Raw genomic sequence first — 20590 nt, forward strand, 5'->3', positions numbered from 1 at the left:
ATAGCTATTTCAAAAATAAAAATGCTCAGATTTCAAGAAAACAAGTCAGCTAGGAATGAGTAATAACGTCAAGGAAGACATTACGACAGTCTTTAATATGCATGCAGGGTGCATTTCTCAATGATTTAGAGCCACGTGGGACAGGCGCTGAGTTCCCCAGTATCAGATTTGCTTTTGTCTCAGGGGTTATGATTTTCCCAAAGTATCCGTGATGACAGCCACATCTTTGGTGTGTGTTTCCCCCAATTACAGCAGTATGAAACTCTGCAGATCACTTTTGGAGTCTTGAGTTCAAATATGAAAATGCACTGTAGGTTGCTGTAGGCTTGCTAGCTTGCTCTGTGGTTCTCAGTCCACGGGCACAGGAAGATGAGCAGTGGGTTCCCTTTGTTAGGGAAATGCCTTTTTCCTCCTTCCCCAGTTCCTGATTCTGAAGGGTTTGTTTTGCTTACTCAGGTCAAAGCTTGTACTTGGAGTCCCACTGTATGGACTGAGGGGTGTCCTGCCGGTCCCTGCAGCTTCTAGCTCAGAGCACCTCTCTGGGGTGGTTATCTTTCATTTCCTGTGCTCTTTCTGTGGGACTGTAAGCCATTTACCACAGCCACTGTACATTGTCCCTGCTCCCTGCAGTGAGAGGAAGCACCCCCTTTGCACCTTCTGCCTACACACTTCCTGTCTCCCCCACATGGAAATGTCGCTCATGTTTCCCCTCAGCAGCCTTGCTCTTTGATCACGGCCTTTAATCTGGGGCTACAAAACACTTTCCTTCTGATGGCTGGAAAACACTGGCGGAAGTGTCAGAGATCTCGTCCCTGGCATCAGCTTGTTTCCAGCTCCTGGGCTCTCACTGATCCTGGCGGGCGTGGATCTGGGCTCTGGAGTCTAGATGTCTAGACTACTACTTGAGAACCCCATGACTTTAAGGTTTCTGTTGGTGCCATAAAACACCATGACCAAAACAAACAGCAACACCTTTGCAAGGAAAGGGTTGATTTCAGTTTGCAGCTTGCAGTTGGTCAGCCATGGAAGTCAGGGAGGAGCAGATGCAGAGGCCAGGGAGGAGTGCTGCTTACTGGCTTGCTCCTGATGCCTTGCCCTGCCTGCTTTATTATCTAGCAGGACCAACGTGCCCCAGGGTGGCACCACCCACAATGGTTGGACTTTCCCTCATCAGTTATGAAAAAAAGTCCCACAAGCTTGCCCACTGGCCAGTCTGCAGGGGGCATTTTCTCAGTTGAGGGTCTGTCTCCCTTCCCAAATGACTCTAGACTGCATCAAATTGGTATAAAAACTAGCCAGTACAAGACTGCAGCTAATTTTTAAAAAACATAAAAAATGAGTTTCCCCTGGGTGTGTGCGATCCTTTTTCTTGAACATGGACTTCAGTGAGAAAGAAAAAAAAAAAAAACTGAAGAAATCTTATGTCAGACTAGACAAAAATATTTTACTTGCTTAATTTTGAATTTATATATCTGAATGCACACACAACTCTTTGGCAGCATGTGGGCAGCCCGGTATGCTGGGCTGTGCTTGCGTGGTCTAGAGTGTTGAACTGAGGCTGTATTCTGCCACACGCCGTGTTATGAACCTTACTGGGCCCTCTGTCTCTAAATCTGTAAATAATGAGGCGGCTGGGCTCTGCCCAGTGGGCCTGGGGCAGTAAAGATAAGAAACAGCCTTGTGACCAGGGTGAGCGAGCCAGCACGGAGCCCGTGTGTTTGGCGTGGTATTAAGTGGCCGTGCCCATCTGCTGTTTAAGGTCTACAACCCCATGAGGTTCTAGAATCCCATGAGGACGGTAGTCTCATGGAGTCTTGGTTTGCCAGTGTTAGAGTGTGATCTTATTTTTTCTGAAGGAAGCTTTGACTTTAGGCTTTTGGATGAGCTAATCACGACGAGCATGGGAGCGATGGCATTTTGCCATGTCACTGCTCCACAAACATGCGAGTTCTCATGGGAATGAGGAACTCTGAGAACCCTGATGTGGCGCTTTTCTCCCTCGGTGGCTCATCCAGCCTTGTGGGTCCTCGCCAAGCACCCGGCTTGCCAGTGAGAGGAGAAAAGTCTCATCAGGAGACCTATTCCCGCTGCTCTAACAGAGACGATCAACTATGCTTCAATGTTGGTTTGTGTGTGTGTGTGTGTGAGTGCGTGTGTGTGCGTGTGTGTGTGTGGACAGCTTACAGAACTGGTTTTCTCTGTCTACCATGAAGGCTGGAATCAAGTCATTAGGTTGGAAGACAGGCACCCTTATGCCCTGTAACATCTTGACAGCCCTAATTTTGTTTGTTTTTAATTTTTAAAAACAATTTAAAAGATTTTTTTTATAAATTAAAAAGTTGAAATTAAAACAGTACATCATTTTCCCCTTTTCCTTTTCTCCCTCCCGTGTACCCCACCCCTTGCACTCTCTGTCAAAGTCATGGCCTCTGGCTTCCTTTCCTTTAACTGTTGCTATGTGTGTGTGCACACATGGTTTCAGGGCTGAGCATTTGGTGTTGGATAGCCGACTGGGGGCTCTTCCCCAGGAAGACGGTTTCCCCTCTCAGTGTTCTTCAGCTGCCTGTCAGTCGTTGTCTAGGGCGGGGCCTGGGTGCTCCCCTCCCTCTGCTAGCGCGTCTGTCTGTGTCGTTCCTGTTCCTGTCTTGTTAGGCAGCCATGTTGGTGAGATTTCGGATATAGCTTCTCTCACATTTTGAGGAAACAGACTAACTGCTTGTCTGGGTCTTAGAATCCCACCGTCCCCCTCTTCTCAGATGTTCTCTGAGCCCGAGGTGCGGGAATTGTGTTGAAGGCGAATCAGCTCAGGCTGGGCACCCCATGATCGCTGTTACTGGCATTTTGACAGGGTATGGTTCTCTTTCTTTCTGCACGCACGCATGCGTGTCTGTGGGTGTGAGGGGAAGGACATCTTGACAGGAGCCGGTTCTCCCCTCTACCATGTAGGAACTGGGATCAAACTCGAGTCACCATGGCAGGCAGCAGGTACTTTATCTACAGAGCCGTCTTGCCAGCTTGTCTTTTGTTTTTTCCTCATCACTGAACTTTTGACACAGGGCTGGCAAGATGGCTCAGTGAGTGGAGACACCTTCTGTGCAGTCCTGGCGACCTGAGTTTGACCCCAAGGGTCCATATAAAAGTAGGGAACTGGCCCCACTGAAATTGTCCCCTGACCTTCACACGCACCATGGCACACTGCTTTCTGCCTGTCTTGGAATTTCAGTTCACCAGGCGTTAGCACAGCCATTAGCTCTTACAGCCCCGTCGACAACAGTGAGGAGTAGGTGGGCATGCGCTTCTGTCTCCAAGCGAATAATGAGAAACTGGGACAGAGAAACGATAAAAGCCCCAGGAAGGAAGGACAGCGAAGCTGACAGAGCAACCCCTGCCTGCTGGGGATGCCAGTGAGATATTAACAGAAGCCATGGAATTCTGGCCACTGGCGCCGCTCACATTCTGCCTGGACTGTTTGCTCCTTGGCTTCAGGCGCTCTGTTGAGTTTCACTTATGCACACCGGAATGCAGTAAACTGAGGGTTTTCAGCTCGATGCGTTTTGACAGGCGTCATCCAGATTCCAGGCCAGCAGCCCTGAATTTCAAACCCATGTTCTCCATTCCCACCAATCCTTCCTCTCTGGACTCCGCGTGTGAGAGCCTGTCATGGGCTATCCCTTTGGCCTGTTCTTCAACTTCATCTGTGTGGAGTCTGAGTCCCTGAAACCTGGCAGTGTCTGCTCCCTGACAGGAATCCCGTGTGAAGAAAGCCTTGGTTCCTAAACTACCTAAGAGACACTGTTGGTACAAAATGGGAAACCGAGGCGCTGGCTTCATAGATTAGGACGAGTGAAGCCACAGATCCTGGGCCAGCCAGGTTCCCATAGTCATTCCATCTACTGTGCCCTCCTGGCTTCCAGCAGAGTGATTTCTCTCTGGGTGCCTCTTGTAGGTGGGTCTCAAAAACCCGGGCAGGCAGTGCCCCCTGCTGTCTGAGGGTCTGATCCTAGGCTCTCCACAGGGTAGCGGGATCTCACGAGTCTGGAGTCCGGTGCAGTGACTGACACAGGGCAGGAGCTTGTGAAACGAAAGTCACCTGCCATTTTATTTTCCCTTGGAAAGAGTTTTTCCTAGGCTGTGGGGATTTTCCTTATCCAGATAAAAACAGAAAACGGAAGAAGCCTACTTTTTGGTGGAGCACTGCCGCCCCCGTGTGGGTATCTTTTGACACTACAACAGTACCCAAGACAAGCCTTGCAGGTCCCAGGTTCTGTGGCTTCCCTGGACCCTGAAAGACAGATGTCCACCAGGGCTATGACACTTAAGTATCAGTCTGGAGTGGGAACGAGAGAGTGTGGGGCTTCTTGCAGAAGGTACCTTTGGGAAACCAGCCTTAGGGGTGTGTGTGGGCAGATGCAGCCTTTGCATCCTGTCCAGTGCAAGGAGGGCTGGAATAGGCTTTCTCCCTTGAACCAAGTATACAGAACGGTCTAATATCAGGGCAGTAGAGGTCGCGGGGTGATTTCTGGGGAATGGAGCACCAGTGCCTCCCCAGCCGGCTGTCGGGCATGGGTGTTAGCACCAGGGCCCGCAAGCCCCTCCCAGTGTACTTGGTGGCCTTCTTTTCTGCACCTGTGGTTGGGCTGCGGTCTAACGGCCCAGCCTCCCTCTTCTGGGCACGTGGCCTGGAGAGATGCTATCTCCACCTCTGTATTTTTAACTCCTCTTTCCAGAGGATGTGGCTTCTGCGGAGAGCTTCAAAGGGTGCCCTGTTTGCCCCTGTCAGCAACCATGACGTCACGGAAATGGGAGGGGGCTGTTCAGCCCCAAACACCTGGAGGGAAGTGGGAAGCTCTTTCCATTTCCTGTTCTACTTTTGGCTATTGATTCAGTATCTGGCCAGCTTGCCATTTCAGGGTGCAGCTGTCTGTGATTCTTGGAGGAGATCCCGTGCCTTCCGTGTCTGTGTGAAGAGGCCCTAAGCTGGCTGTGTGGCGCATGTGGCCGTCCACAACGCAGGGGCTGGTGGTCTTTCAGGCTGCCCCAGCGCATGCACTAGCAAGAGTCACCTTACTCGACAGTCTCTCTCACACTCACTCTGGAAGGACCCCTTGGGGACCCAGTCTTAGCTGTGTGTGGGCAGAGGTGGCCTTCACATCCCCGCCAGGGCAGGGTGGGCTGGACATAGCTTCCCCCTTGTACTGAGTAAGCCCAAAGCCATTCTTCCCACGTGTTACCTGAAGGAAGTAGGTTTGAGGGGACTAGTATGGGTCACAGGAGAAGCTGAAGTGGACACCAGGTGACCTTTTGGCCCTGGGATGTCAGTGGTCACGTACAAACAGAGCCGAGACGTTTAGAAACCGTGTTTCCCAGGATTCAGTGGGCCTGTGGGTGCTTGCACGGAGCGCCCTCCTCAAGAGGCCACCACTCAAGTTTTCATTATTCTGATAGATTTGCCAGCTTACTCTACGCCTTGCAAACGGCGCCAGTGGCTCACCCAGCCACGTCCTCTATTAAACCCCCCTTCTTCCCTCTGGAGCTCAGATCCCCTCCAGGACTAGTGTGCGGGTCCTCATGGGTTCATTTGTTGGTGTCTGTCGGGCGCCAGGTGCTGCACTATGGGGACATAGCCATGAGCAAGGCTCCACCCTAGTAGCAGACACAGTCCAGCACACTTCCCTGCCCGGATGTCACCTGATAGGGAAGTGGTGTCAGGGTTTCACGTGAGACTTGGGAGTTGAACTCCATGATGTACCCCAAAGCAAAATGAGAAACAAAGCTTTAAGCCTCAGACGGCTGCCTGGGTGGTCAGAGTGGAGCTCCTACCTGGATGCTCCCTAACACAGGCCTGTGCAGCCTGTCTGCTTCCTGTCTGGCTCAACTGTGACCCAGCTGCACTGGGAGGGGGTGGGCAAACCTCTGGGGAAGTCTCAGAGCACCCTTCACGTTCTGGCCTTGGGACATGGGGGTCCAGTTTTTCTACACCACAGTTGGTCTACATGACTCCCTTGAGGGAGCAGGGCCTTTGTCTACATCCTGGAGGCATCCATCTTACAACCGGCCCTGGAATTGTTTGCTGTGAATGGGTGCTTTCCCTCCGTGAGTTGGTCCAGGCTGGTTAGGATGCAGCAGCAGCTTTGTGACCACTGTCTCTTTGTTGTATCTTCAGGTTTCCTCAGTAACCCCTTCCTTCTGGACTAAGCAGTGGTCGGCCTAGAACCTGCCATAAAGGAGCCTCTTGCCTGTTCCCAGCACTTGTTCAGCCCCTGTGGAGACAGCCCCCGCAGTGAGGGGATGTTCGTGTTCTGATAAGATGGCCGTTTTTCAGGGAGTGAAGTTGACATTGATCTCTTGATGGCCTCCTGCCTGCCAGGGCCTTGTCACAGCCTAACTTGGATTGGGCCTAGAAGGAAGAAACCTTACTCCAGGGGTGTGGGTGGATCTTCAGCCCCTGCCACAGCCCCTCACCATGGTTCTCAGGTAACCCTAGGGTTCTAGTGGCCTCTGGATGTTGCTGTCTGATGGTACTGGGCTAGTGTGGTCCAGTAGAGGCCTGGGCCTCTTTCAAGTCTAGAGGAGGGGTCTGTCTTTGGCTGCTCTGTTGCCTTCTAGGCTTTTTGTCCACCCCATGCTCACCAGGGCCCCTGCAGCTTCTGTATAGCTATAGCCAATTTCCAGGAGCATTCCTGTTTCCCCAGCCGCCACACTTTCTTTGCCTGCATCTTTCTTTCTTTCTTTCTTTCTTTCTTTCTTTCTTTCTTTCTTTCTTTCTTTCTTTCTTTCTTTCTTAGAACAAAGTGAATTACTGCTTCCTGGAGGAGGGAGACAAACTAATTTGCCCTAAGTTTTTAATGGTTGATAAAGGCTTGCTCTACTAACCTTCCCAGGGGCATTTTCATTTAATACTGGGAAGAGAATGGTTTAATTAAAAGAAATTCCCAGTGGTAGTTCCCTGGCATCGTGTCAGACAGATGAGGAGGGCTTGGGGAAGAGGCCTCAGAGCCCCTCCTCCACGTGTGAGGGTGGCCCTACCATGGTGGTGTCTCCTGAGGCCTTTCCCTTTAGTAATCTTGAAAGGCTTCTGTGTAGGCTAGCGATGAGGCAGTTTAGAATAATGAGATTCTGTGGTTTCTCTGGGACATGGGTTTTGCTGTAGGTGGCCTCCAGTCCCACCCAACCCTTCATAGGTGGTGACCCTGAAACTCATAGAAGGGAGGGGCATGCCCTCCATCCCCTATTCAAGCTGGTAGCCCCATCCCCATGAGAAGAAGCAGGCCTGGATTACAGCTGGGAGGATCTGCCTATTTCTGGCTAGCATGGTCTTAGACACATGGGTGAACTGTGGAAGGACTGGGTGGTGGCGGGGAAGTCCTGGGAGTCAGGAAGTACTCCTTTTTGGTCTTGGACAGGCAGTTGTTCGTTGGCCTTTGGAGTGTATTCCGTCAGAATCCCATCCTTGGGGAGGACTGACAGCAGAGGCTGGGCAGAGAGCTGGGTGCTCTGAGGCCCAGGGACTCTCACTTATGCTAGAGGTGAGTGGTTGGGACATCTACTCTCCTTGGCCAAGTCCCAGCCATAGATTGATAGGGTGAAACACTTCTCAGTGACAAGACACTCTGAGCACGAAAGAAAAAAAAATGTCCCTGGAGAGCAGGAGCCAGTGGGTGACAATGTTGGGGACACTTGTCATTCTTGTCTGGTAAATTAGCTATAGGTCAGGACACCCCTCCCCCATGCTGTCAGCTTGTTATGAGTGGCCCCAAGGCATGGTATGAGCTGGGACCCACACTTGTTCAAACACCTTCCTGGCCCTTGGCACAGCTTGCTTAGTGGAATTTTTAAGAGTTCATCCCGAGAAGAGGTTGGGCAGCGTGACACACACACTTCTGTTTCTCTCTGCCTAGCTGGTGCTAAGCAGCGTGAAAATGTCCCCACCAAACCCAATCAAATGGGATCACAGTTTCTACTCTTCTGAGTCATCTTTAATGAAGCCATGCACAGCAGAACGATGTGCAGTACAGCTCAGGTACACACACAGGAGCAGGGAGGGTCTAGACAAGGAGTTAAGTTTTCTACACCTTGAGGAAAGAGTAATGTGTATTTCTTTATGGATGCTTTAAAAAACTAAAAACAAAAGCATGTTCTTTACAACATTCACAAGGAGCTGCAGTTGCAGGGGTGGGGATGGGGGAGAGCAGGGGTGTGTGTGAAGGGTTTTCACATCCAGGAGAAGCAGCAGCCCCTGCCTATCTTGAGTGGCCGGCAGCAGTGAGGAAGTGGGGTAGCAGCGGCTCTTCAGAGGTTTCCATCACAGATTCAGGAGACCCAGTTGATGGGGTTGTGAGCTGCTCAGACCCGAGAGCCTTCTTTAGGAGGTGGGCGGGCTCCTTTTCGCTTGAAGAGGACAAGGAGGGGTGATGAAGAGGAAGGAGCTTGGGAGTTCAGCCTCCTTCAGTCTGGAAACCTGGAGTAAGGAAGAGCAGAGGTCAGGCTTGGTCTTGAAGACTAGGACTCAGGGATGCCATGGGGATGGCTGTGTTTGGAGCTGTGCAAAGTGACTGGGGACCTTGTCAGGGTAGAAGCATGAGGACTCTAGCCAGGCTTAGGGATAATGAATATGGCGTCTTCAAGCACCAAGCTGAGGGAGGCACGAGGTACACAGCATCAGAGTGGGACTTTCTCCTCTACTCATTGGTCGCGTGGCCTTTGGTGTGACCCGGCCTCACTTTCTTCATATCTAAATAAGGATGATCAGAGCTGTTCCTCATCTGTCTCAGGAGGGGCAGGGCCCTGCTGAGGATTCTGGTAAACTCCCTTCAGGCCATCACAACCGCGGCCTGTGACAGGAAGTGACAGAAAAGTTCTGCCCGTAGTCCACTCTTAGGATTCAAAAGCAAATTCCCATGGTGGGGATTTGCTCTCAAGGCTGGGTCTTACCCTGAACTCCCATCCCCACCCCTTCCGCAAGCTTTGATGCTGTCTCACCTCAGCTGGACCACAGCCGCAGCGTCATGAGCAGGTTAAATCCGGCCACTTTCAGGAGCAGGATTCGGAGTCCCATCACTGACAGGTTTTGAAAGTTGAGGTTCATATCTGGGAAACCAAGAAGTCATAGCCGCTAAGGGTATGCGCACAAGAGGTCTGTACAGCAAGGCGCTACGGACTTTCCCATGAGCTGGTCAGGCTGGTGTGGGTGACTTCAGCTCTCGGGTCCATTTCTTTGAGCCTCTGCACACACCCCAGGCAAAGGGATTTGTGTATTCCTCCAGGGCGAGAGCATCGTGTTTTAAGGCAACAACCACCAAAGGACTTAGCCACATAATACTCTGAGGCCCTGTAGGCTCTGGGATGGGGTTGGTGCTCAGTGCGGCTGTCACACCCCGTATGCCTGGGCCCCTCAGTGACACCACAGGAGCGACAACTCAGGAATGAGGTGGCCCTGAGACAAGACAAACCTGAGGCTGTGTGGGTTCTACCACCTTTTTAGAAAAGCTTCCCAAGATGTCGAGGGACAGTGCTCTCAGAGTGACATGGGTAGTCAGGCTGCTCTGGAGGGGCTCACAACTTCCCAGCCACACAGTAAGCAGCTTCTTTGGCTGTCCTTACAGAGGAGCTAATAAAGGCGGTGCAGAGGCCTGGAGTGGCTCCCTGGCCTAGTGAAGCTGAAGGCGCAGCTTGCTAAGTCCTTATAATGGAAAATGAAGCTGACCACGCTGTAGGGACTCAAGACAGACCATGGGCAGCTGGGAGTGGGTTTGGAAGTGCTGTTCCCATCCCCAGATTCATCCCTTCTCCTCCCCTGTGCACTAAAGGTTATTATGGGCTCGAGGCTTCCTCCAGCATCGTGCAAAATTGGGCAGGTCCTTCTCTTACCTGTTTCAAAGCTTTTCTCTATCAACTTGGCATCACAGGGAACATCTAAAAGGAAAAAAAAAACAATTTTCTTAGAGTCTAAAGCATGCAGACTTTTACATGATTCTTTGGAAGAGAGTGGGGAGTGGACATACTGCCCAGGGGCACCTAATGGCACAAAGGTCCTAATGGGGGCAACACCCGACTTCTGGATACTCTTTCATTCTTTCAACAAATCTGGGCTGTGAAAGTATATGCTGCGTTACATGGACCACAGAGTCAAAACAGTCTGGACGTGGCAGGTTTCAGTCCAGAGACCAGTAAAGGCAGCGAGACATATTCACAGTGACTTGGGCCATATATTTCCATGTATTCCAAAAAAGTTCTGGCGCCCAATTTTTTCCTTTGTTATCCCTTAGTTAGTATCTAGTCCCATTGACTCTGAGGCTCTGCCTCCTTCCTTGAAGCCCCATTGCTTTCCCATCTTTGTATGGTTCTATTCTTGAAGCCCAAGCAGTGTTGGCCACTGGAGTCCCCGCCACCACCTGGCAGAGCCTCCATCATCTCTCTCCTGCATTCCCGTTCTCCTGCTGGACCTACTACAGTCCGCCCTCCGCACAGCAGCCAGCCTTACAGTTTATGGTATTTAGTTATTTTTGGAGACAGGGTCCCAGGTAGTCCAGCCTGGCCTTAAACTGAACTTGCTGTGTAGGTGAAGATGACTTTGAACTTGTGATCCTCTTGCCTCCACTTGAGGTCTGGCCCTGATTTACATCATCCTACTCATGCCCTGCAGCTTTCCCTTGCTCTCAGCCTTCCCCTTCACAGCTTTCACAGGGTCCTCTCTGGCCGATCACAGCTGGTCCCCTCTTATCCTTTACATTGCAGAGTGAACGCATTTCCTCAGAGCCTTCTCTGAGGTGGCTGTTTCCTTAACTCTATGTTAAAGAATGTATTAATTACAGCCCGACATAGCGGACATGTCCCTCTGCCGAGAGCTGATCTTCCTTGATCAGAATGGTGCTCCCTAGGGTGCTCCCTCCACACCTGACCTCTTACATCACTCCAGCATCTGGGACTCTGCACCCACACACTCTAGGCAGACATAGAAAGCAGGGCATCAGAATGATGCTCCCTAGGGTGCTCCCTCCATACCTGACCTCTTACATCACTCCAGCATCTGGGACTCTGCACCCACACACTCTAGGCAGACATAGAAATCAGGGCAGACAGCTGTGCAGCAGGAAGGGCATGGAAACTGTGCCTGGGAGAACAGAGAGGGCAAGTGTGGCTCCAGCAATGACAGGAGGTGGGTGAGAATTCAAAACAGGGAGACCAACTGAGGCCAATACGGGGCCAATGCCCTGTGTCCTGTTCTCTCGTCTGCTTTAGGGCCAGACATTTGTGGCCTGCTAGGACAGGACACGGGTCAAACAGGATGTGGATCTTGCTGACAACCGATGAGTACCTGACCAAAGCAGCTTTTAGACCACAGACTTGAGCTGGGCCTCTCCTGAAGCAACGACACAGCTTTGGGTGACACTCACCTGAGCTGGGGAAGGAGGCGTTCTGTCTGAAGGCGTCTTTACAGTTCAAACTACTGTGGTCACTCCAGGCAATGGCCCCATTGCTCTTGGAATCCATAGACCGCATGTCCAGCACGGTGTTGTTGGAGACAAACACATCAGGTGGCGTATCCACTGACTTGTTGATGTGGGAACCGAAGTCGGTGAACAGGCAGATGGTGCTGTTCTTGGACTGAGCATCTCTTAGCTGGTACACAGCTGGTTTGGGGTCTTGAATGTCTGTGGGCCAAGAGGACTGATATGAGAAGGCGATTCTCTTTCCCTTCTACCTTTTGTGTCCTAACAGAGGCCAGAACTCGGATGCCAGTGACGGGTACAAACAGAACGCTCTGGGTTGGCTGGTGTTCTCAGGCTTTAGACCAGAAGTGACACCTTAGAAACGAGCTGTTCGTGAAGGGCTAGGGACAGGCACAAATCCTGAGTCCTGGCCAAGTCAAGCTCTTGGTAGTTGCTCTCCACGAGGTCCTGTCTGGCACACTGGGAAATCTGAATGGCGGGGCCACTAAACCCTCTTGCCATTCTTTGACTTAATAGCATCTTCCAAACTCAGTAACTCTAGCCAACAATTTTGCTCTGGCAGGATGAAAACAAGCTTAGAAAAAGTGGGCCAAGCTGGTCCTCTAGAGCGCGCTCCCTCAAGTCGGCTGGACACTGGTGGGAAATGCAGGCGTGTGATATTTAGACATCAAGTTGGAAAATCTATCATATCAGCAGGTGATTTCTCTCTCATTGGTAAATGTAATGAGTAACAAACCAAACACGCAATCCAAGTCCTGACTCTCTAATTTACCACCGACAGCTTTGATTAGATCAACAGGCAACTGAAGTCTCAGAACTTTCACCTATAAAATAGACATGTTGCTTCATCCACCTTTCCAACCAGGCTCGTTTGAGAAATGAGTATTTCTCCAAGTCAAATGAAACTAATCAAGCACACAGCACTCAGCAAATGTGCCAGGGTTTCACCATGAACACACACAATCGAACAAACCCATCACACTGTCTAGTTCAGGAAATGGGGACCCTTCCTCAGTGCTGAGACAATTCCTTATACTCTTTCTGAAAGATTTTGTTTTTAACGTGACTCTCGCTGACTAGTTTCTTCACCCCTTCCACCTTCAGAGGAGGAAGCAGAGGCTGGCCAGAAGTAACACAGCAGACCACCTAGAGAGTTTCCAGCAGGGCTGGGACCTGTCCTGTGTGTCCTGATCCTGTCCTGTGTGTCCTGATCCTGTCCTGTGTCCTGATCCTGTCCTGTGTGTCCTGATCCTGTCCTGTGTCCTGATCTTGTCCTGTGTCCTGATCCTGTCCTGTGTCCTGATCCTGTCCTGTGTCCTGATCCTGTCCTGTGTCCTGATCCTGTCCTGTGTCCTGATCTTGTCCTGTGTCCTGATCTTGTCCTGTGTCCTGATCTTGTCCTGTGTCCTGATCCTGTCCTGTGTGCCCTGATCCTGTCCTGTGTCCTGATCCTGTCCTGTGTGTCCTGATCCTGTCCTGTGTCCTGATCCTGTCCTGTGTCCTGATCTTGTCCTGTGTCCTGATCCTGTCCTGTGTCCTGATCTTGTCCTGTGTCCTGATCTTGTCCTGTGTCCTGATCTTGTCCTGTGTGTCCTGATTCTGCCCTGTGTGTCCTGATCTTGTTCTGTGTGTCCTGATCCTGTCCTGATCCTGTCCTGTGTGCCCTGATCCTATCTTGTGTGCCCTGATCCTATCTTGTGTGTCCTGATCCTGTCCTGGGCCCTGATCCTGTCCTGTGTGTCCTGATCCTGTCCTGTGTCCTGATCCTGTCCTGTGTGTCCTGATCCTGTCCTGTGTCCTGATCTTGTCCTGTGTCCTGATCCTGTCCTGTGTCCTGATCCTGTCCTGTGTCCTGATCCTGTCCTGTGTGCCCTGATCCTGTCCTGTGTCCTGATCCTGTCCTGTGTGTCCTGATCCTGTCCTGTGTCCTGATCCTGTCCTGTGTCCTGATCTTGTCCTGTGTCCTGATCCTGTCCTGTGTCCTGATCTTGTCCTGTGTCCTGATCTTGTCCTGTGTCCTGATCCTGTCCTGTGTGCCCTGATCCTGTCCTGTGTCCTGATCCTGTCCTGTGTGTCCTGATCCTGTCCTGTGTCCTGATCCTGTCCTGTGTCCTGATCTTGTCCTGTGTCCTGATCCTGTCCTGTGTCCTGATCCTGTCCTGTGTCCTGATCTTGTCCTGTGTCCTGATCCTGTCCTGTGTCCTGATCTTGTCCTGTGTCCTGATCTTGTCCTGTGTCCTGATCTTGTCCTGTGTCCTGATCTTGTCCTGTGTGTCCTGATTCTGCCCTGTGTGTCCTGATCTTGTTCTGTGTGTCCTGATCCTGTCCTGATCCTGTCCTGTGTGCCCTGATCCTATCTTGTGTGTCCTGATCCTGTCCTGGGCCCTGATCCTGTCCTGTGTGTCCTGATCCTGTCCTGTGTGTCCTGATCCTGTCCTGTGTCCTGATCTTGTCTTGTGTCCTGATCCTGTCCTGTGTGTCCTGATCCTGTCCTGTGTCCTGATCCTGTCCTGTGTGTCCTGATCCTGTCCTGTGTCCTGATCCTGTCCTGTGTGTCCTGATCCTGTCCTGTGTGTCCTGATCCTGTCCTGTGTGCCCTGATCCTATCTTGTGTGCCCTGATCCTGTCCTGTGTCCTGATCCTGTCCTGTGTCCTGATCCCACTCCCACAGTTCTTCACAGTGCATGGACTGTTTTCAGACCCGTGTGTTGCTCTCTGCTCACTGAGACAACCAGGGTGGCCTTGGCAATGCAGGCTTCCAGCTGGATCCTGAACCAGAGCCATCAGGGTCCGGCACAGCTGCCTGAAGCACGGTGCTGCCTGAGGATCAGCAGAGCTGGGTGGGCGCCATGATCTGACCCGGAGCTTTGGCCCCTTTCAGTCAAGAAGATACAGCTGCAGCACAGGAGCTTCCTAGATTTTAGTCCCTTTCATTTTCAGCCCCAGAGACATCTACTGCCATCTTACCTTTCCCCCTGAAAATCAGAAACAAATTACCTTTAATCGGAGGTCTTTGGGTTCTGTCCCTGTGGTGAAACCTCCTATTCCTACCTCATAATAAAAACACATTTTTACCACAGAAAGGCATCAGAGGTCACTTTAGCGAGACTAGATCAATTTTTCAACGACAAGTTCAGCTGTTCTGGATCCTAACCTGTCATCACAATTCAAAACGAATACAGAAGGCCAAGTCTGAACGTATTAGCACTGTAGGTCCCCAGGGGCACTGCGTGATAGAAAACACCCTTGCCACTAAATCTGTGCCCTGTAGTTAATGATTGGGAACTCAGAAGTGAGAGTTAGTGACACAGATGTGGGTCCCATTCAGGCTTGGATAGCATCAGGAAACAGCCCTGCAGGCTTTTCGGGAAGGATGCCCACTCGTCCTAATGGCTCCTTACCGAGAAACCAGTGGTTGTCTTTCTCGGAGGCTGGGATTAACTTCTAGAGTCCAGTGAAGACAGAGAAAGGAGTCCCTGCCACCCATGGAAAGAACTGACCCCTCTCACCTCACACCAGACTGCATTCTAAATTGGATTCTCAGTTGTTTTGTGGCTGGCCCTGGTCCCAATTTCTGTATTCTCTAGAAGGTTCTAGTATTTCTTCCTTCCTTCCTTCCTTCCTTCCTTCCTTCCTTCCTTCCTTCCTTCCTTCCTTCCTTCCTTCCTTCCGTCCTTCCTTTTTTCAAGGCAGGGTTTCTCTGTGTAGTCCTGGTTGTCTTGGAACTTGCTCTGTAGATCAGGCTGGCTTTGAACTCACAGAGATCTGCCTGCCTCTGCCTCCCAAGTGCTGGGATTAAAAGTGTGTGCCACCACCACCTGGCTAGTATCTCCTTTTTATTTTCTGGCTAGTATCTTATTTCTGTTCTGTTCTCTTAGTCCATTTTTATTATCAGGTTTGCCTACGAAGGCCACGTCGCCTGTGCTTGTTCATCCCAAGATCAGATCTCCGTTCTTGTTGCTCTCTGCTGGAATTCTGACCCCCTCCTCTCTCTGACCCGTACAGATCTTACCCATCTGTCAGGGCTCAACAAGTCTAGGGCACCTTCTACCAGGACTTTAACCCATCTGAGTCTGTTTATCTGCACCGCCAGTTAACGACACTAGGATAGTTTGTGGGTTGCTAAATGTGCAATAGTTCTGAAGCTTGGTTAGCTTTTGTGCTGTTCGGGGACAGGTCAGACATCTATCTTAGGTTTTTTTATTTTCATGCTAACATTATCTAAAATGATAGCTACTTAGAAGGCACTTAAAAGTGTCCATTGAATGATTAAAGTCATATTTTAACGAGTTTGACCTAGAGAAACAGACATTTAAGAGGGATCGTGATGCAGTCCCCCTTCGCAGACCTCTGTAAAACAATTAGCTCAGAACCCCCAGTAAGCCTCACACTGCCGCGGTAGCAATGGCCATCTCCAGGGAAGGATTAATGACACTGGCCTACAGGGTTGCAAATGGTGCCACTTGGCATGACTCACCAGATATTACTGCCACTTGGGTCCCTTTCCCAAATGTGAATGTCCTACTAAGTCCTCCAATGTTCACACTGCAGGTCACCCCTTTACAGAAGCTCAGGACACCTTCCCGCTCCTCTGTAGACAGAAGATGCTCGTCCCTCACGGGGTGGAGGAATATATTCCTAAGGCTGAGCCCTTCTGCTGTCTTGTACTGCAATGCAGTCTTTGCTATTAGTCCTTTCTTTCTGTCCAGCCTACTGCGGTGCCCCAAACTGAAGCTAACTTATGTGACTTCCATAAATTCAGTAGAATCCATGAGCTCGAAACCCCCTGCTCAGAGCTGCAGTACCTTGGATCTTCTAGTTGAAGGATCTCCATTACCACCTGCCTTGTGATTGCTAAGGGGATCAACGCAAGGATAATGTTTCCTCAGTACTTGGTGCTGGCTGGGGTGCGGTTTTCTAGAACCATTTAAGATCCTCCAGGAGAAAACACCTGAACTCAAGCCAGTGTCTTGGACAGCGAGGAAGAGGAAGTACTTGTACGCCTGGCCCTTGCCTCATTCTCCGTTCATGGCTGAATGCTTAACATGGTCCCTGCTCCACAGTTTAGTCTCGGGCAAGAGCTGAACCCCACTCCAGATAAGGTCTCTGCAGAAGCCTTTCTGATACCACTCTGCTGGAGCCCACTGGGGTCTCAGGACACTACCTCAAACTGTCCTGAGGTTCTTGGCTTCTGACCACTTCTGTTTACCAAGGAAGCCGCTGCCCTCGCCTTTTACAACAATGTGGACCTTAGGAAAGTGAGCCGTGATGACAGTGCTGAGGACGCGTTAGACACTCTCAGCTTTCTCGCTACGTGCAGGCAACGTCCCACATTATGATGTGGTATGAGTACATTGTTAAAGTGGAAACAGTGTTAAAGACAGCTGGGGAAGGTGGGGCCAGAACTCCCCTCACCTGCCATCGTCCTTGTCTATCTCCTGTTCTAGCCTTGTTCTAACATGGAGCCCACCAACTACTAACAGAGCGCAGTCATTGACCCTTGGGCGAGGGTTCCGGGACTCGAGGTTCTGAGAGAAGCCTCTGGGAACTAGTGCCCCATTAGCACACTCATTAGCTGACCCGGAGTTTAACTACCTGCTGCAATGAAAGAGAATTTGTGTTTGCCATTAACCCAGCTCTTCCTCCCTGAGGGCACTTAGCTAATTTCCTGAATGTTCAGGTTATCTGGTGCTGATCTTATCAGCTTCACTTGAAAGCACCGAGTATCTGCAATTCTTTTAATTTTTTCCCTATAAATTATTCTGTTCAGATTTTCATTTATTCAGTTGGCTCTTGGCACCTCTCTGACTTCAGTATGTGAACTGGGAACATTTTTAGGCTACCAAAAGAGCCTGAGGAAATAAGAAATAAAGTTTGCGCACCCCAAGTTTGCTAGAGATTACACTAACAGGCCATCTTCTTGCTCTGGTCATTGGCGTGGTCATAATCACATGGGCGCACAGCCATGTTGGTCCCTGACCCAAAGGTCAGCGTAGTGAAGCCACCATATAACACACTGTAGAAGGGTGCTTTACAAGAACCCTAACCTGGGCTGGACCAGCCTGGATGGGGCACTTGCCTCCTGCCTCAGTTTACCAGTCTTCCTCAAGACAGAAGAGAAGTCTCACCACTGATAACTTTCCTTAGGAACAGTCTCACAGACCTTTCCATCAGCCACCCTGGAGCCAGTGGGGCCTTCCTGAAAGGTAGGTACCCGTTCTGGCCTCTACACCACGACTGGAGATAAGACAGGCAACTTGGAAGAATGTGAGAAGCCATGGGTTAATTACAAAATGATTTTTAAAGTACACATTATTTCTTTTTGTTTTCTGACAGGGTCTGGCTCTATAGCCCAAGGCTGGCCTTGGATTCATGATCCTTTGCCTCCATTTCTTGGGTGCTGAGACTGGCTATGTGCCACCATGCCTGGCATGAAATGACTCTTGAGGGAAGACTGCACTGCGACACGTGGCAAACATTGGCAGGGTCAGTGACAGGACTGGGTGTAGGAGGCCTCCCTTAAGCAGATGTGTCAGGTATTCCTGAGGGTGCACAGACTACAGTTGTCACATCCACAAGAGCACGGCCTAGCTGGCAAGCCAGGAGGACGCTCTGCCTCTTACTGGGGGTTCCATGATAAGGACTGACGCCTTAGGGGCACAGACCCTAAAGTCTGAGAGCAGTGTGGAGGAGCACGGCTCTCAGTGAGGATGCCGCAGGGACTCAGTCCTCCTAAATTTGGTGAAAAAGGAATCTGAAGCCCAGAAAGCATAGAAATGTGTGGTGCATTCCAGTCTGAAGACCGGCAATGCACATTAGCATTTTAAAGTTTATGAAATCTTACAATAGGGAAAGCCATTGCTTCTCAAGCTTAAGGTTAATGTTACTATTCATTAATATCTCGCGTGTGTGTGTGCGTGCGTGCATGTGTGTGTATTTATTTCAGTGTGCCTTCTCTAGCTGTAGGACACTAAAATTCCATTTTAAATGCTCATCTAATTTTCACCGTTAGGTTCTCTCTGCTCTGAATCTGCTTGTTCTCCTATTCACTCCTGAGGCCACAATTAGGGGCCTTGCTGGTGCTGATGGTTTTTTTCTAATCATTATGAAACAGCTTCATTTCCTTCCCACAACTGCACCTAGGCAGCTGAGCTGCATCCGCTCCTGCCCCTCCAGCAGCCCCAGCCTCAGGGATCTGCAAACACAGACAGGATGGTGTCTTCCCAACAGGGTTACCTGCCAGGAGCAACGTCAGTGTGAAAGTCTTTTCAGAACACACATTCTTGAACTTCCTTCCGCGATTTCCTGCACACGTGGGAGCTGTGCATTGCAAAGCTGATTCTAATCCCAACGGGACATTTCCTTAGTGTACCTCTTTTCCTGGTGGTCCCTCAGATGGACACACAGACATCATATCCTTATCCCATCTCTTCCTTCCCTGCTAACACCTATTTGTGCTGTGCCCTCATTACAAGACAGTTTTATCCTTTTGTGTCTAAACTCTGGTTCTCCAGAAATAGGGTGGGCTTTCTAATCTAGGTTGACTGATTAACCTTGGCAAGACGAGGTCCTTGATGAAGCACAAAAGCAAACAAACACATGAGAAGGAGCCTTCCCTGGAGAGATGGGAAGCTCCCCCACCAGCAAAGACATGCTGGCCTCTTCGGCAATCTACATTTCTCCTGCTTGCTGCACTGTACTCCATGCGGGTAGACTCTATAACCTCCCTGTTTTAAAGGCCAGGCGATTTTCTCTTTTGGAGAATACTTACTAATCCCAAACCAACATGTTTTAAACAGCGATTTCCTTTCTATCAAAGCCTTATCAAACTCTCCTAGCAGGCACTTTTGAAAATAATTATTGTGTGTGTGTGAGTGTGTGTATGAGTGTGTGTGTGTGTGTATGAGAGAGAGAGAGAGAGAGAGAGAGAGAGAGAGTGCATGTGTGTGTGTGCCATTAGGACACATGTGAAAGTCAAAGGACAACTCCTTCCAGAAGTTACCTCTCATTTTCTACCATGTGGATTCCATGGATTGAACTCAGATCCCAGAATCAGGGAGCAAGCGCCCCAGGCCAATGAACCATGCTGTTGGTCCAGGAGCCATTCCCCACTCTTCATAGTCATTTGCCTGATGATGCCTGCACCCTGCACTGTGCTGAGGCACAGCAATGAGAGAGCAAAACTCTGTCCTCGTAGAGATCATGGCAGGAGGATGAATACAAACACGAGGCAATCTGGTAGGAGGTTGGCTACATCCTCCTTTGTAGTCATGGCAACTCGTTTGTGCCTCTCTAGAACCTGGGAAACCCTGGGCCAAAACTGTCTGTTTAAACTTGGGATCCTGAGGTAAAGACCCTGCATTTTCTCATCTCCCTCCCTCCCTCCCTTCCTCTCATCCAGCACAGTGGTTGTGATGCTGGAGTAGTTCAATGAATAGCTATTGCATGGGTAAACTCTCTAAATATTCTCTCTTCAATGCAACCCTAATAGTTATATTTGTTTGTTATGTCTATTTAACTTCCATAGGGCCTAATTTTCCAAATTTTGTATTGTTTTTGGCATTGTGTAGGCTTTATGTTCCTCCTTGTCTCTCAGCTGAGTATGGAGTTTCTTAAGAGTGTGCCCCAAGTTCACTATCTTTGGGAAATCAAATCCATCATCTTTCATGAAACTAAATGGTGACGGAAGTGAAAATAAATCTTCTGTTAGACTTTGTCACAATTTCTTCTCTGATACAGACCTAGAAACCACAAAAGAGTCGTTCCTATGATAGAAAGGTTAATTCTCCTTGACAACTGTCTTAGAAAATACACCATTAAATCAACGGCTGGAAATTTAGAATCTGAACCAACCAAATCTTATGAGCAAGCACACAAAATTAGTTCAGGAACCAATGGTTCATTATCTAAGAAAGCGAGGGACTTCCTAAGGCCAGGCACTTACTTGGATAAACTTGGAGTCTTGTTCCGCTCCCCAAAGTGAGCTGGCCTACTACCTGGCCCCCCACCCTGGCACAGCATAGTATAAATACCTGCACTCCGACTGTGCAGTTACCTGTGACCCCTCAGAGTCTCCCAGGACAAAGCTTTTATGTGACTCTCTTTATGGGTTTCATATTATTTCCTCTTTATTTGTAGGT

General features: G+C 50.0%; 1 gene segment (V, D, J or C); it reads right to left on the reverse strand.

Annotated features, from left to right (window-relative positions):
- Positions 1-8021: 8021 nt before the first annotated feature.
- LOC130885019 (T-cell receptor alpha chain constant-like) overlaps positions 8022-20590 on the reverse strand; it is a 463384-nt gene continuing 450815 nt past the window's right edge. Inside the window, 4 exon segments of the C gene segment in view lie at positions 8022-8458; positions 8980-9087; positions 9868-9912; positions 11394-11651. Coding sequence covers positions 8981-9087; positions 9868-9912; positions 11394-11651 — 410 coding nt within the window.

Source organism: Chionomys nivalis, chromosome 12 (genome assembly GCF_950005125.1).
Source record: "Chionomys nivalis chromosome 12, mChiNiv1.1, whole genome shotgun sequence".
Classification (NCBI taxonomy): Eukaryota; Metazoa; Chordata; class Mammalia; order Rodentia; family Cricetidae; genus Chionomys; species Chionomys nivalis.